This window comes from Dermacentor variabilis, chromosome 11 (assembly GCF_050947875.1).
Source record: "Dermacentor variabilis isolate Ectoservices chromosome 11, ASM5094787v1, whole genome shotgun sequence".
Lineage (NCBI taxonomy): Eukaryota > Metazoa > Arthropoda > Arachnida > Ixodida > Ixodidae > Dermacentor > Dermacentor variabilis.
The window spans coordinates 9,878,740-9,896,160 of NC_134578.1; the positions used below are offsets into that span (position 1 = coordinate 9,878,740).

Genomic DNA, 17,421 nt, shown 5'->3' on the forward strand with positions numbered 1-17,421 from the left:
CCTTGAAAGTTCGCATGTCAATGACCCGTTCGTGTTGCGTAACTCTAATGAGCTGGTTAACAACCATTCGGCGCATGAAAACAACGTCGAATCGTTGTTCAACCTTCTCTATTGACGTGGAAGAACTTTTTTACTTCCGCCCCCAAGCTGAGCTTTTAATTTACGTCAGGGAGCATACCGAAGAGTCTGGTCCAGTTGACTTTCAAAATTCCCCTGGCCTTTCTGTTGACAATTTCCTTGAGATGCTAAGATTTTATCTCTCTTATAGCTCTGTTGTTTTTGACCAGGACACTTTTGTCCAATAAGATGGTGTCTGCATCGGATCGGGCATAGCGCCTCCTTTAAGTGATTTGTTTTTGTCTGTTGTGAACATTCGTATTTTATTATTACTTGACAAAACTTTTGTAGCTAAGATTTTTAGGTATGCCGATGACTTTCTTGTTGTGCTGAAAGGAGTGAAGCCTGAGGGGAGTAGCTAAGCTGTTAAAAACGTGCCGGGTGCTTTTGAAAAGTGCGGAGTAGGTCTCAAGATCACACGTGAGTTGCCAGTAGGTGGTCGCCTACAACTTCTAGATAGCTGTATCGCTATAAATGATAGATCCATATATTGGATCTGCTCTCCTAGGAGCAAGAAGCCCTTGCTTGACTACCGTTCGGCTCACTCCTAGTTAGCAAAAATAGGTATAGCTACTGACTGCCTGAACGCTGCTCTGGTTAAATCTCGTGTGCACCAGGTTTCCTGCGGCGTTCAGCAGAAAGAGAGCCGTTTACGTATAGCACCGACTATCCCGATGACACCTTGGTGTCAGTCACAGAGAGAGGTAAAAGCTGACCTGGGCAGCCAGTCGGGGCAATAACGCACGCAGCCCAGGGGGGGGGGGGGAGGGCTGTACCATACGTACATGGAGTGTCTCACCACCTAATAAAGGTGGCGAACAAGTGCGATGTGAGTGTTGTTTTTTCAGCCCCACTCAAGCTCGCAAGAATGTGCAGGCTGGTAAGCAACGCCGGGAGTCAAGGCACATGCACTAAAGACCCTATCACCCGCTTTGTTGACTGCAATATGGGGGTGGTGTACAAAATTCCCCTTCCCTGCATAAAGTGCTATATTGGACTAACATGCAGCGGCCTCAATGAACGGCTTAGGAAGCACCGGAATGCTGCTAACGCTGTTGCAGGCGCTGGTCACTTGGCTGACCACTGCAGTAGATGCAAACGAAAATTCTCCCCGTGTTTTCCTAATACGCAAGTGCTCAGAGGGTTCGCCGGGCAGTTAAATAGGGAAATATTTAAGGCGTATTAGATTTCAAAAGCTGCTGATGAATGTGTAAGCGCTCAGTCACTGCACTCATTGAGGCGTTGTACCATAAGGAGAACCTGATCAATGCTTTGTAATGGCTTGCTGTGAGTGTCTATCGGCTTCGTCGCGCATTTGGTTTTCTCCTACGTGGCACATTCGTTTATGCGTCCGTCTTCGCATTTATGTGAGCATAGGGTCGTTTCTTGCATGTTTTTTTTAAAATAAAGCTATCAGTTGAAGTCTAGCGCCCGGTCCTGTCCCACCTTTTCTTATGTTTGTCTTGTTAGTTCTAGTAACTATGTCGCCGCATACTCTTCAAGTTACCGTTGAAATGATCACTTGCCGCTCTTTCTCGCAAGCTTTTAGCCTCTTCAAGGAAGCGCTAAAGAAGACACTTGTCAATATGGGGTTCAGCAGCGAATCTAAGATAATCGGATTGACTTAGGCTAATTTTTACCTTTGGTCTTCGGCGTGTATATCAGTTACACGGATTGGTGCTGCAAGGAAAGAGATGCGGGAACGAGCGAAAGTCGGTGCGAGTTGAAAGAAAGCGTTATGTTGCAGTGACTGCTCCAATATGAGATTATCTTTTATAGAGGTTGACGTACAGGCATTAAGTGCAAACAACGCTGTACTGAAGCTTAGAAAGACGTTTTTTTAACTCACATTATTGATGGCGTTTGTGTCTTCACTGTTACTGCAATGCTTACAGTAGGGTTTGTCAGTCTACAACGACAGCACATGTATATTCAGTTTCGAAGATAGAATCTTCGTGCCCTAACTGTTATTACTTGCTTCGTATTGCTCATCTCTTCATGAAATTTGTTTTGTGCAGAATACATGGACATTGTTTGTTTCCAGACAAACCTACAATTTGCCGACGCAACCTTCCTGAAGTTTACGCTAGTGCTTGGCGGCGTAGAAAAAGACGCGGTAACGTTTCCGGTGAATGTGAGACTCGTTCAAATAGCGTTTTTTTCTGGTTAAGGCGCTAATGAGCTCTTTCTTTTTCACATTTACTAGAAATAATCATACGCTGTGTTATATCGAGACGGTAACTCGTATGACGAAGAAACAATAAAAGGGTTTGGATAATATGCGTAAACAAGAAGGCTGAGTGCGGCACTGCTGACCTTGTCGCCTTGCTAACCAGGTATCACGGTTTTTTGATGCCAGTTTACCGGTCACTGGGCGCGTTTTCCCGCACATTTGATAGAGAGCGCATCTTTCTTCGCATATGCACGCATGACGTGTTCACATTAAGCGAAGGCAAAGTTAAAAGCGCAAGATTAGGTAAGCATTGTGGCAGGAACCTATGCAGCGGATGGGGGGAGAGAGGGGGGGTTGCTTAGTACAATTCAACCGCTGTGAAGGCACATGCAATAAAACCCTTTAGAATGAAAATTAAAGAAAGAAAATCGCAAGAGTAAATGCTTACAATACAACTGCGCACGTTTGCAAGAATAGGGAATGTGGCCGCGACGCGGTTAGCCCGCGTCGCGGCCACATGGCCTCCACACTAGCTCCTCTGTCAGGGTCTCAACTACTAATTTACGCCTCCAATAAAGTTTACTCCGCTCTTTCCCTCTCTCTAGACAACAAGTAAAGTATGCTTTCTCTCGATGACATGGCGCCGCTATCTAGGAGCGGTGAAGCGAAGTACTGCATAATGACGCTAACGACCGTCGACAGTTAGCGCTTTGGTATAGTCTCAGCACAGCGGAAGCTTCAACGCGGTGTAGCCTGGTGTAGGCCGCGTAGGCCTTCTGCTTATGTCACGACGCAGTTTCCGGACACGCTTTGTCTTTCGCACCCGATTGGCCTGTGACGCCTCGTCGCCTACACGGAGTGCAGCTTCAAGAAACATCAGCAGTTCTCACACGCCGCCTACTGCTTCGCTTGCAATGGCACCAACTAAGGAAACTGCTGCGCTAAGTGGCGCAGAAAGGCAACGACGTCGAGGAGCGATTCTCGCTTTGGTCCAGCGTGAGACACGCCAGCGTCAAGCAGGACGCCTTCATGCGTTCCCGGCGCACGCTGCGAACTCTACCACTCGCATTCTTGAAGCTGAGCCCATCACAACTCAACTGGCTGCCCGAGACACCACGGGGTCGGACCAAAATGCTCGTACCTCCGTCGAAGCGACTCGGCAGCAGGCCTTCCCGCGCCTAGCTAGCCTGCAACGTGGTCACCGACCCGCCAATCTTGCGCCTTTCGCTGCAGCGGACCGCGAGTTCACGAAACAAGTATGTAACAGCTTCAGTGAAGACTTGTTTCACTATCATGTTCTAACGAATCCTATGAATCAGGGATCAACCATATCTTTAAAGCTGTACGTTATCCTTTTATTGCTTCAATTGTATCTATTAGAAGGAATCGCGATAAAGCTGCAGGTCTGGTAATTGTCTAGTTTATAATAGATTTAAAAAGCATGCAGCTTAGCAGACGGAGCGTGCATCTGTTGGTTGGTAGTTGGCATAGTTTGCGCCACGTACGTCCGCGTCTTGTTCCCTATGTTCGTCAGTGTAACACTAGGCACAATACAATCATCATGACCCGCCGTGGTTGCTCAGTGGCTATGGTGTTAGGCTGCTGAGCACGAGGTCGCGGGATCGAATCCCGGCCACGGCGGCCGCATTTCGATGGGGGCGAAATGCGAAAACACCCGTGTACTTAGATTTAGGTGCACGTTAAAGAACCCCAGGTGGTCTAAATTTCCGGAGTCCTCCACTACGGCGTGCCTCATAATCAGAAAGTGGTTTTGGCACGTAAAACCCCATATATTATTACAATACAATCATCAAAAATAGCACAGTTGTAGAGAAGACACAAAGCTTAACTGGCGCATACCGATGGGAAGGCAGCGCCAACCCGTCTATCGTGGACACGTGCGGGCGCTCGCGAAAGATAACTGCTGAGGCATGACTATTCCTTCTTGTGCAAAATGATCGAGGGCTAACTCTGTCACGTGTTGCGGCTATTGATGATGTACCATTCTTCGATCATAGGGCTCACTTCTTCATTATTTTGTCGAAACAGACTTGGAAATTTCGAAGTACACTTGCGATCGCGACATTTTAACGAAAGGTGAGGCGGTCTTTCCGCATGCAAGCCAACGTTTAGGTTCAAATAATCTCATAGATATAGTGTCCTGTCTTTCCCACATAAATGCGACTACAGTTAAAATAAACTTCATAAACTACACATATTCGGGCATTCTGCGAATCGTTCGTGTATATTAAATGACAACTGTAGGGATATTTATTGCAGTTTAAAATCCACTCAGATGTGTCGCGTACAGTCTCGACGAGGTACTTTAGTTTGTGTACTACATCTGTGAATGGATGTACATAATTTGTGGTTAAATAAAAAAAAAAGCATTGTTTCATTTCACTTTTTTGTTTAAGCGCTTTGGTTCGACAAGTTTCGTTTAACCACATCTACTGAAGGCGATGTTCTCCCGACTTTCGCTCTATATACAGGCAAATAAGAACTGCTCAGGAACCTAGATTAGGTCAAATGTTTCTGACGCTATTTGATAAAATTTCATATTCAGAGAATATACCCGCTGGAAAATTGTAGAGAATGGGTATTCTGTGAAGAGAACGCATCCAGGAATGACATTTACATTCAGTGAATATTATACGAGCCTGGCCGGCAACCGAGCAAATGTTACTATTTTGGACGTCAGCGTGAGGAACTCTTCACACCTTTGACGGCCTGGCGTGCTTTGTCTTGCCAGATAAATTCCCACACATCATGGTGGTGGGAGTTGTAACGAAAAAACGTTGCCTTTTGCATCCAGGTGAGAACAGCGACACGTAAAGTACGGTGCACTTAAAGAAGTGCATATATTACTGTTCAAACGCACATGGCTATTACGAACGCAAGTTCCAGAACGAGGCAGACGCCCTAGGCTACAAAAATTATTATTAACAAATAAGCATTCATTCACGCATTCATTCTTTATTCTACAGCCTTTAATTGAGCTATCCCAGGAGTGGGAAAATTATTCGAAGCATGCAGACAAAATTAAAAGTAAAAAAAAAGAAGCCTTTCCAGATAAGTGTCAATCTCAGCAACTCGTACATCACAGACAGCCAAGTTGCTAAGCGACTTCACAGTTTTCTGTAATTCTAGGTGTTCCTTTCTACACTGACCGAGATCTACCAGAGACATTGAGACGCCTTCAATGGGCGAGTAAGGTATAACTGCATTTTGTAGCAACAGCGCAAAAAGTCACGACGCAGGGGCTATTGGAACACAGGGATCAGCACCCGCGAAGCTGATAGCCGAAGCAGTTCAGATTGCAAGCAGAGGTGTTGACTGCATCAGCCAGGCTTCAATTTTCCTGTCGCAGAAAAGAACTGACCTACCTTGACAGCTCGTTGTAGGAAGGATACTATACGTGGTGACACGTGCTTTTTCTCGCGCATGTACAAAGGATCTAGATTACCTCTGGTGCGCTCGTGGAATATGAATAAAGCTCAGTTGCGAACCTGTGATTGTTCAGTGGCCTTCTCCATGTTTCTTCCCTTTTAACTTTGGGGTTTTACGCGCCAAAACTACGATTTAGTTATATGAGGAATGCCCGTAGTGATGACCTCCGGATTAATTTTGACCACCTGGGGTTCTTGACTGTGCACCAATGCACGGTACATACGCTTCTCCGTCTATGCGTTGAATCTTTGTGGGCTGCTGTTACAATAAGCAGCTATAATAGGCAACTTTACCTTTATGTGGAAAGTCATACGACATCGCGAGACGTTACCTCGACGAGCTCTATGAGCGTGTGCGGTGGTAGCGACGGCTACCGCCGGTTATCCTGGTTGCGTAACAGCTATAGCGTTGCGATACGTAACGCTTCGAAAGCCTAGCTATTCTCAATATCATTAGTTTAATTCTATGATCTAGCATAGTACGCGGTGACGTTATGCTGAAACATTGACTTCTCATTATATGTACTGCGGTGCCGCGGAGAGGTGGCGCATGCGCTGTGGACCTACCGCATCACGTATTATTAAGTATGACGTAGCCCATAACACGCAAAACTAAAACACTTATACCGGCACTACTCGCAGCGTCTCCAATTCTCTAAAACGAATTTTGACTCGTCAGGGAGCCTTCCACTGGCGTGTCAGGCAGTGCCCCATTAAGAGATAACATTACTGATAGCAAACTACGATTCCCTGACTCTGCTGCATCTGAAACACAGAGAATGTCGACTTTGGCAAACGCTGAACAAATTTATAACAAATTTGCTGCATTGAAAAAAACCGCCAGCTGCTGGAAGCAAAGTTTAGACAGACGACCACAAACATGTGTGATTTGCGAAAAGTACTGAAATAGTATACTTAATACTCCGTACCATCGTGTCCATAACTTATACTGTTAGTCTACATCGTATACTATCTAAAGCGCACAAAGATAGCACATTATTTTGGCGAAGCAATGCATACGATGATAGACAAAAAAAGATAATATAGGCAAAACGATGCGTTGCCAACTATTTTATTCAGTGCCACACAATATACAAGGAAGAGGACATAAAAATGCACAACGCGTTATATGAGTGACTCGGACAGGGTACATTACTTAACAAATTACGAGAAATTGTTTTCGTAACATCAATTTGGAAAGGTAGATTCAGAAATCACTAGAATATTTTGAAAGGTGAATATTAAACTTTGTCCACGTTGGACTTGAAATGATGCATGCGTTTTCGTTACATCAATTTCGAAAGGAACATTCAGAAATCACTGGAATATTTCTGAAAAGTGAATATCAAACTTTGTCCACGTTGGACTTGAAATGGTGCACTTTCCAGTGATAAGCTTTTGACAGTTTTTTAGAGAACTACAAGATTTTTTTATGTGAAGAGTCTTTAAATTCGTTCAGAGGGGACCGCTGGACAGACCCACATGTAAAGAAAACATGTTATACTATTATTGCTTGTATTCGTGCAACCGCACTACCCACGCACCTTACATTGGTATCCTTGTTTAGAGGAAAGAAGCCATTATTAGATCGTACATGGGTTGTGTGTGCAGATGGTGTCACTGTCCAATCACGCATAGTGCCGTCGAAACTAAGTTTACCCTCTCATTCAGCGTTCAGAGAGGCGTAGCTCGGCAGTACGCTAGTCGATCCGAGTGGGAATAGTCGTGTTTCAAAGAGCTCACTCAGCCATAGTATGTGCAATCCATCAAACGTAAACCTGTTCTCATCAGAAGTTATATGAAGGCAAGGGGAGAAGATTAAATGAAAGGTAGGGAGGTTAACCGGGACTGAGCCTGATTGATTGGCCTCCAGTGGAAGAAGGAGAAAGAAGAGGAAAAGATCAAAAGAAGAGACAGTCCACTGTTGATATCATCAGTGTAGTGACAGTTCTCAATGTTATCTCAAAGACAGTCACTCAGTTCGATAGCCTTGAGAAATCACCGAACCGTTTTTGTGGCCTTTTGCAGTGGTCACACGCGAGGCCATCACTAGAAAATTTTGTTACATGAGCAAGAGCTTTCTGCTTGGTTTAGAACTGTGCGGAGGTGAAGTGCTTCATCTTCAAAGGACAGGCAGCAGTAGCCAGAGAGATGATTTATAGTCTCCTTGACACCACAGGCATTGCACTCGAGACCATCGGTCATTGAAAACGTCATCGAGAGGCACAACCTGGCAGCCTACCAAGCTTAGCGTACTTTACCCATCACGGCTTCGATTAATAAAGTTCTTACTCGCTCACTGAATTATTCCAATAAAAAATGAACATGCTTTGGCGAATGAAACGCCCAGGCGTAAGCGACACAGTACTTTTTTTTTTACTTCAGGAAAGACCAAGTAACAGGCGCAGCTGCGCAGATGGGGCGAGAGTCCGAGGTGCGCTGCTTCTGCAATGTCATTAGGCGCGCCAGCTTGCTTAGGTGCTGGGCTACCACAGCCCTCGATGAAGGCATAGAAACGAAGATTGTTCCGTCACGCGCCTTTCTGAAATAAATAAATAAATAAATAAATAAATAAATAAATAAATAAATAAATAAATAAATAAGGAAGTGTTATAAGCCTTACAAGTACGGGATGTCTTGCGGAAATTTCACGCTTGTTTGGCTGTGGCTCTCCTGCGTCGAACATAGAAGGTCCAGAAATCCCTACACAGGGATGTCCAACCCCTTTTTACCACAGGAGAATGTGCCCATCTTCTCACGGAGCGCAAACGCCGGGGCCCCAACCTTTTACGAGTCCGGCAGGCTCGAGTGGCGCAGAACTGTTTTGGGCTCCACCAGTGCTTGGATCATTTTTTGTTTCATCCTAGTGCCCAAATACCCTTCGCAAAACAAACGGGTTCACTACGCACAGGGAGCGAGCATGATTGCAAAATTTGACCGCAAGACACCCACCATATGTAGCATAAGTTAGGCACGGAAGCTTCCTGTTGCGTGAACAAATGTGGCGTGCGTATTTGGTTACATGATTTACGCGCTCCAGCGCCCATATACACCATCTGCAGCACGCATAAGATCCTTTAAGTGCCTCACTGCAGCTGTGCTCATTATGCAGCCTACCCGACTTTTATATCTCGCATACATTAATTATTTCCTCCATATGGACTGCATTCATAACTCCTTTCTTTCAGGTGCCACGAAGTTCCTAGATTGCTTGTGTGAATACCAAGCGATAAAATTTCTCCGATCCCTTGTATATTGTGATCCGCTGCCGAGACTTCCTCCACATCTGGGCGTACGCTCTTCGCCAAAGCTCCCGTAGCCCATGTAACGTCCTGAGATGTCGCCTTTTACAGCGACTGATAGTGAACACAAAACACTTAAGATTAAACTCTGAACCCAGCTTTACACGTCTTTATTACCACTGCAACAAAACTGATGCAAAAGTTTTGTATTTGAATGCGCGTTGCTTGACAAGTGCGGTGGCATATGTGTTCAGAACGCCATGACGAACGCCATGACAGAGGCACGGAGGCAGTGTAGATCTTGACGTTTCGAAAGAAGACTCTGAACGAGAGTTATCCCGAGAATATTCAAGACATTTTGCTTATTTACTTTTCTTTCTGTACGTGTCGGTTGTCGAAAAAATGCCAATTAGCCTTCTTTACTGCGAATTTTAGTAGTCATCCTAGTTCTGCTCTTTTTCTATTTTAACGAGCCAATTTTCAGCGAAGATTTTCTGACAAGAGGAGGCATAAAGAACATGTCAGTTATTTTTCTATAATTATTTTTTTTAATTGTTGTGTTCATATAGAAGGTTGTGGCCAAGTACTGCACCAGGGTGGCCAATCCTGCTCTGGGGAGGGAGTGCGTTACCGGTTCTCCGGACAGGCCGCCATTGGAATATGAACCTGGCAACGTTTAACGCTAGAACGTTATCTAGTGAGGCGAGTCTAGCAGTGCTATTGGAGGAATTAGAGGGCAGTAAATGGGATATAATAGGGCTCAGTGAAGTTAGGAGGCCGAAAGAAGCCTATACAGTGCTAAAAAGCGGGCACGTCTTGTGCTACCGGGGCTTAGCGGAGAGAAGAGAACTAGAAGTCGGATTCCTGATTAATAAGAATATAGCTGGTAACATACAAGAATTCTATAGCATTAACGAGAGGGTGGCAGGTCTTGTTGTGAAACTTAATAAGAGGTACGAAATGAAGATTGTACAGGTCTACGCCCCTACATCCAGTCATGATGACCAGGAAGTCGAAAGCTTCTATGAAGACGTGGAATCGGCGATGGGCAGAGTGAAAACTCAATACACTATACTAATGGGCGACCTTAATGCCAAGGTAGGCAAGAAGCAGGCTGGAGACAAGGCAGTGGGGGAATATGGCATAGGCACTAGGAATAGCAGGGGAGAGTTATTAGCAGAGTTTGCGGAACAGAATAATATGCGGATAATGAATACCTTCCGGGATAGCCGAAAGTGGACCTGGAGGAGCCCGAACGGCGAGACTAGAAATGAAATAGACTTCATACTCTGCCCTAACCCTGGCATCATACAAGATGTGGACGTGCTCGGCAAGGTGCGCTGCAGTGACCACAGGATGGTAAGAACTCGAATTAGCCTAGACCTGAGGAGGGAAAAGAGAAAACTGGTACATAAGAAGCCGATTAATGAGTTAGCGGTAAGAGGGAAAATAGAGGAATTCCAGATCAAGCTACAGAACAGGTATTCGGCTTTAACTCCGGAAGAGGACCTTAGTGTTGAAGCAATGAACGACAATCTTGTGGGCATCATTAAGGAGTGTGCAATGGAAGTCGGTGGTAACTCCGTTAGGCAGGATACCAGCAAACTATCGCAGGAGACGAAAGATCTGATCAAGAAACGCCAATGTATGAAAGCATCTAACCCTACAGCTAGAATAGAACTGGCAGAACTTTCGAAGTTAATCAACAAGCGTAAGACAGCTGACATAAGGAAGTATAATATGGATAGAATTGAACATGCTCTCAGGAACGGAGGATTCCTAAAAACAATGAAGAAGAAACTAGGAATTGGCAAGAATCAGATGTATGCGTTAAGAGACAAAGCCGCCAATATAATTGCTAATATGGATGAAATAGTTCAAGTGGCTGAGGACTTCTATAGAGATTTATACAGTACCAGTGGCACCCTCGACGATAATTGAAGAGAAATTAGTCCAGAGGAATTCAATATACCAAAGGTAACGCCGGAAGAAGTAAAGAAAGCCTTGGGAGATATGCAAAGGGGGAAGGCAGCTGGGGAGGATCAGGTAACAACAGATTTGTTGAAGGATGGTGGACAGATTGTTCTAGAGAAACTGGCCACCCTGTTTACGCAATGCCTCATGACCTCGAGCGTACCGGAATCTTGGAAGAACGCAAACATAATCCTAATCCATAAGAAAGGGGACGCCAAAGACTTGAAAAATTATAGACCGATCAGCTTACTGTCCCTTGCCTACAAACTATTTACTAAGGTAATCGCAAATAGAATCAGGAACACCTTAGACTTCTGTCAAGCAAAGGACCAGGCAGGATTCCGTAAAGGCTACTCAACAATAGATCATATTCACACTATCAATCAGGTGATAGAGAAATGTGCGGAATATAACCAACCCTAATATATAGCTTTCATTGATTACGAGAAAGCGTTTGATTCAGTCGAAACCTCAGCAGTCATAGAGGCTTTACGGAATCAGGGTGTAGACGAGCCGTATGTAAAAATACTGAAAGATATCTATAGCGGCTCCACAGCCACCGTAGTCCTCCATAAAGCAAGCAACAAAATCCCAATAAAGAAAGGCGTCAGGCAGGGAGATACGATATCTCCAATGCGAATCTGGTAACCAATCCAGGTCTCTGAATACCTCCTGTAAACACAGCGTGTTTACAGGAGGTATTCAGAGACCTGGATTGGGAAGAATTGGGGATAAAAGTTAATGGAGAATACCTTAGTAACTTGCGATTCGCTGATGATATTGCCTTGCTTAGTAACTCAGGGGACCAATTGCAATGCATGCTCACTGACCTGGAGAGGCAAAGCAGAAGAGTGGGTCTAAAAATTAATCTGCAGAAAACTCAAGTAATGCTTAACAGTCTCGGAAGAGACAGCAATTTACAATAGGCAGCGAGGCACTGGAATTCGTAAGGGAATACATCTACTTAGGGCAGGTAATGACGGCGGATCCGGATCATGAGACGGAAATAATCAGAAGAATAAGAATGGGCTGGGGTGCGTTTGGCAGGCATTCTCAGATCATGAACAGCAGGTTGCCATTATCCCTCAAGAGAAAAGTATATAATAGCTGTATCTTACCAGCACTCACCTACGGGGCAGAAACCTGGAGGATTACGAAAAGGGTTCTACTCAAATTGAGGACGACGCAACGAGCTATGGAAAGAAGAATGATAGGTGTAACGTTAAGGGATAAGAAAAGAGCAGATTGGATGAGGGAACAAACGCGAGTTAATGACATCTTAGTTGAAATCAAGAAAAAGAAATGAGCATGGGCAGGACATGTAATGAGGAGGGAAGATAACCGATGGTCATTAAGGGTTACGGACTGGATCCCAAGGGAAGGGAAGCGTAGCAGGGGGCGGCAGAAAGTTAGGTGGGCGGATGAGATAAAGAAATTTGCAGGCATGGCATGGCCACAATTAGTACATGACCGGGGTTGTTGGAGAAGTATGGGAGAGGCCTTTGCCCTGCAGTGGGCGGAACCAGGGTGATGATGATGATGATGATTTTTTTTTACTTGCGGTGTTGCCTCAGTTCTTGCGTCTGCTTCACTCCTGAATCACTATTTAAAAAGGTGGCCTGTACTGATTAAACAGCCGATTTTACTTAGGGAACTTAAAATCAACTTCTTCAATACGTGAGTAAAAATGAACGACTTCGGCTTGCGCCTTCGCGTTAAAGTTGGAACGGTACCTAGTGCGCTGTCTGCTTTTTATGTAAATAAGTAAATGTTAAAGCGTTCTCGAATGTGAAGCATCTAATGGGTATGGTAATTAATCATTAACCCCTGGCCATGTGATTTTATTTTTGTTCGTGTCCCTTTTTTTCATCACTGAACTGAAAACAGAAAGAAAGGTGTCTGAACTGTGATAAATAAATTTACGTTTGGTAAAGGTAAATGCCATGAAGCACGAGGATCAACCTTTCGTGTCTCAACGTAAGCTGACGGATCGGTAATGACACCTCTCCCTCAAATGACATGCCGTCAAGCGCGCCGCTTGCGGATATAAATAAATTGTTGCTGGTTGGTTACAAGAGTCTGCAGTTTAAACTCACATTGATGAGATAATCAAGAGAACCATGTGGACATTTTATGGGTCGACGCATTGGAGCATGCTCCGCTTTGTCTATTTCGTGGCTGCAGCGATACCCTGTGTGGAAGGTAAGCTGGTATCTTTATTCGCTCTTACTGAAAAATGATTCTGGCTCTATGGGAATCGCTATACTAGTAATGAGGTGCATAGCGACACCCATAGAACTAGAATAATTTTTCAGTTAGATCGATAGCCTGACTGACTGACCGACTCATTGTTCCGTTCATTTAATTATTAGCTCAATTGATTTGCATATAATTAACCGCAATGCTGAGTGGCTTAGGGTGGCGTGACAAGGGGATGGGGAGGGGGGGGCGGCCCGCTCCGGGTGCTGCTGACTTCGTCACTGGTAGCCTACAGCTGATGATCTTTAACCAAGAAGTGTTCGCACTAACGGCATAGCGTCTTCTCGGTAACATAGCGTGACAAGATCAAGATGACGCTCGAAGCAACATTGCCCTTCCAGGATATTTTTATCAATCCGAGAAGTTTTTTTCAAAATGAATACGCACAACATATATCAACCACGTGAACAATCTACCTGATTAGACTAGACATTTGCTGTGTGATGCCATCAGGGCAGTCGTATGAAGAGTGAAGAGTATTCGAACCAAAGTAACGCTCCGTCATTCGTAGCATGTTCTCGATAGTAATGAGCAATTGTGAACGACGACGGCAGTCGTTGCAAAAAAAGAAAGCTGCACTGTGCTTAGCACCGAAGACAACGGGCGAACATCACGTAACTGCTATAAATGTGACAAACAATGGGAACGAAGCGCTTCTGTGCCAACGCAAGAGAACCCTACTACGCCCTGTTTATTGCTGTTGGAGATGAAAGGATGAATGACAGCATCAAAGGAAACATCAACTATCTGAGGAACTGAACTGGGTTTAGTTGGTGTCATGGCATTCCTTGAATAAGTACGTCTCACTGTTTCCTTACGTGTGGTCGTTTTTTAATGAGCATGTCTCACAGAAGTAGAATTTCAGCATCTAGACGCGAAGAGTTAGAGCGTTCACTTTATTATTGTTTCATTACATCTAACTACGACTGATTGACCTTACATATACACAGGGCTCTAGCTGGCCATTATATAAACTTTTCGAATCTGGTAACCAACCGGTGTGGTGCACCTCGATCTTTTGTGCTCGTGTTACTTTGACTGGTTAATGAAACAACACTAGAAAGAGGATCAAAGACACATGAACGTTGGCGACAATGGCTACAGCAGTGCATGAAATGCAAATATGTCCTCATTTTGGTTTCCAAGGGTTCCCCAAGAAGGTTGAAGGGTTGCACACGATTCGCGAGCACATAAGCCTATCTGCGCACTGGACGTAAATCACCCCTTGAAACAGGGACATATTGACAATGAAATCAATGGAGGTGTGAAGGTGCTCACCGCAGATACCATATTGGAACTTAGGTAGAACGCAATCGTAGAGTAAATTTGTCCTGTCATCAGCACGTCTATTTCGCGCTCCATAGATGATGCAGTTATCAAGCTGAATTGCATGCCATTTTAAACTCACTTAAAGATAAGACCACCTGAGCCTTATTTTATCCACGAGTAGCGTGGAAGTCAAGGGGAGTGGTGCGAAAATAGACGTTATGCCGCGGAGGTGATGATACATCGGAATCGCGTTAAGTGCGGTTCACACTTAGTGGCAGAGTAGGAGTATTCTTGCAATGTGATCATGCATTTTCGCTGTCCCTAAAGGATACAAGGTTTTTTTTTGTATTCATCAGAATTCCGAGTGTATCGATTTCAAACGCTTCATATGTGCATCAGCATACCATGCTGGGTACGACGTTCCTCAGGCTCAGCTCTACATTACATCGTTGGCTACAGCTCCCTTTCTTTCTTTTATTTTTAGAGCCCAGCTCTTAGGCTTGCCTGTTCCTGCGGTGAGCGTCGGTGTCGGCTGCGGCGTAACCGAGTGAACGACACCAGCGAAAAATGAAAGCGAACGTGGAGCGCAGCGGGCGATGAAAGATGCGGGGAGAAAAGCGGAGAGAAGGATGCATCGGAACCATGAGGCGGAAAGCGGAGGGTATGGCGAAAGCGTGAGAAGAAAAGCGTAGTACCACGATGATGGGTACGAGATGGCACCAGAGTAGCGCGCGCCGTCTGGGAGGTCTGTCGGCGGTGGCTGCTGTGAATCGCTCCCCCGTGTCGGCCATGCGCTGGCTCTGGCGATGTCCAGATTAGCGAGGCAGTCGCACCGCATTTCGCTCCATTTGCAACGTGCCGCCCCAGGTTATCCGCGCTAACCAATATATCGCGAAATGAAAACACGTATAGAGCTGCACTCAAATTTCGCTAATAGCGTATCGTAAGCGTCGATGAATTTTTTATGCAAAATCATCGAATGGTCCGTTGAGCGAAAAAGCCGGCACCTGTCGTCTGCACAAGCAAAAAACCGCGCCTAAATTCCCATTGGCGGTGACGCCACGTCACCTGCACGCCTCGACGAAGCAAAGCTGGCTAAATGGTATGGCTGCAGCCGCGACAGCACGCAAGCAGTTGCGTGAGGGGATAGGGCATCGCCGTGACGCCATGTCATCCTCACTCTCCGAAGCCTGTGTCATTCATGGGTTCCTTGTTCGCGCAAAGCTTGTGCCGGCATTCTAACTGCGCCTCGGTAATCGCTATAAGAAACTAATGTGTCTATAAAAAGCAGCATAATTTCGAAAAGAAAAACGTAGGCGGTACAGAGTTTCAAACCTACGACCCTACGCTTAGAAGCCGAGCTCTCATTGGGCTAAACCAGTGCCTTCTAGAGATCAGGCCTGTGCATTCTGCTTTATGACATAATGCTGCTTGGACTGAAATTTTTATTACCAAACCCGGCGTGACGAAGTCAAATTCACCGTGGCTTACTAAGGAGTGTCCCCGTTAGATCATATGGCAGTCGGGTAAGGTAGTATGACGTCACGGATCGGAGTGCACCGGCCTTGTGCTATCTAGGAGGCGTTGGGCAGGCGTCTCAATGCGCTCGCTAGCCCGCGAGGAGTTAACTCGAAGGCCCGTTCGTAAACTTCAAAACTTGAAAACGTAAAATTCAAAACTCGCAAGAAGTGCTTAGGTTTCCTAGAGTTTCTTACAGAGAAACTGTTAGCCTCTAGTTGGCAGGGATTTTTCACGGCGTTGTTTTCACGGAAAACAGAACTTCAGCGTTCGAAGCAAAAAATGTATACATTGTTTGGTATCACGCATACAACATATAGCCCATCATTCATTTCGATAAAGAAAAAACGCCATAAGAAGCAGCCAAACAACATAATTGATGATAAGGCGCTCCAGCTAAAAAATCGAGGCAAATATCGCTCCCCGTATTCATTTCCCGGTAAAGATTACTGTTGGGCAAGCTGCCACGGCGACGACAGATTGCGACGTGGGGAGTGACGTCACTAGTCTTTCATATATAAGAGAACCAGCCTGGCAACTTATTTCATTGTTCTTGCCGTACCGAGTGGTAGGCAACACATAGTTAGGACTCCCGTGGACCAGCATGAACATGAGGAGCTGCAAGGGGAAGAGAAAGGGCAATATGAACCAGCGACGGCGTGCTGCAGCTGGTCGCATTGGCGTGGAGTTCCAGCCCAGGGGAAATCCGCATCTGCACATTCTCATGTGGCTCAATAAGCGCCGGAGAAGGAGCTGAGCAATGAAGCATTGCATAGCCTCCTCAGCAGTTGTAGCGCTGGTTTTCAACAGCTTCGCTAGATATCAATTTGTAAAGATGTCACTAGGGTAGTAAAGGTAGACCCGATTTATTGCTACGTTTCTCTGGCTGACCTCGTCCTCTTCTTTGTCTTACTACGCCACTGGCGATGTGCATCGCCACACACTCCCAATCGGCTATCCTGGGCCCCACGATGATAATAAAGTAGCATATTCCCGATTGAAGCCTTTCAACTTTTTCACTGGGTCCTTGGTAGTATATTGCCTTCAGCAGTCCTTGCTGTCTAGCTGTCTTGATGCCGTAGCAAGGTCCTGTAAACGGCGTTTCCGAATCAAATCCCTTTCGGACCAGAATCGACGAGTCTGGTTCAACCTCCGGCATCTTTTAGCAGTGTCTGTGGTCAAAACTCTTTTTCGTTGTCGCTCTATATTTTTGTCACTGATGAGAAGTCATGGAATGTTCCTTTAGATCAGTATGTTTTACTATGCCCAATACGTGGTCCGCTGGTAGCCATGAGCTCATGCCAAATCCCGCAGAATATGGGCTGCACGCTAGGCCCGCTGCATATGATCTGTCGTGATGTGTAACGGCGGCTTCCAAAGCGCAATTTCAGCCGCGTTTGAATTCGGGGTATAATCGTAC

General features: G+C 45.4%; 1 protein-coding gene across 3 annotated transcripts in view; it reads left to right on the forward strand.

Annotated features, from left to right (window-relative positions):
- The first annotated feature begins 13,005 nt into the window (after positions 1 to 13,005).
- The window catches only part of LOC142564282 (venom metalloproteinase antarease TserMP_A-like), a 43,900-nt gene continuing 39,484 nt past the window's right edge, over positions 13,006 to 17,421 (forward strand). For all 3 annotated transcript variants that reach the window (XM_075675223.1, XM_075675224.1, XM_075675225.1), the window contains exon 1: positions 13,006 to 13,157. In XM_075675223.1, the coding sequence (XP_075531338.1) occupies positions 13,076 to 13,157 (82 nt within the window). In that variant the 5' untranslated portion in view covers positions 13,006 to 13,075. The remainder of the gene's footprint in view (positions 13,158 to 17,421) is intronic.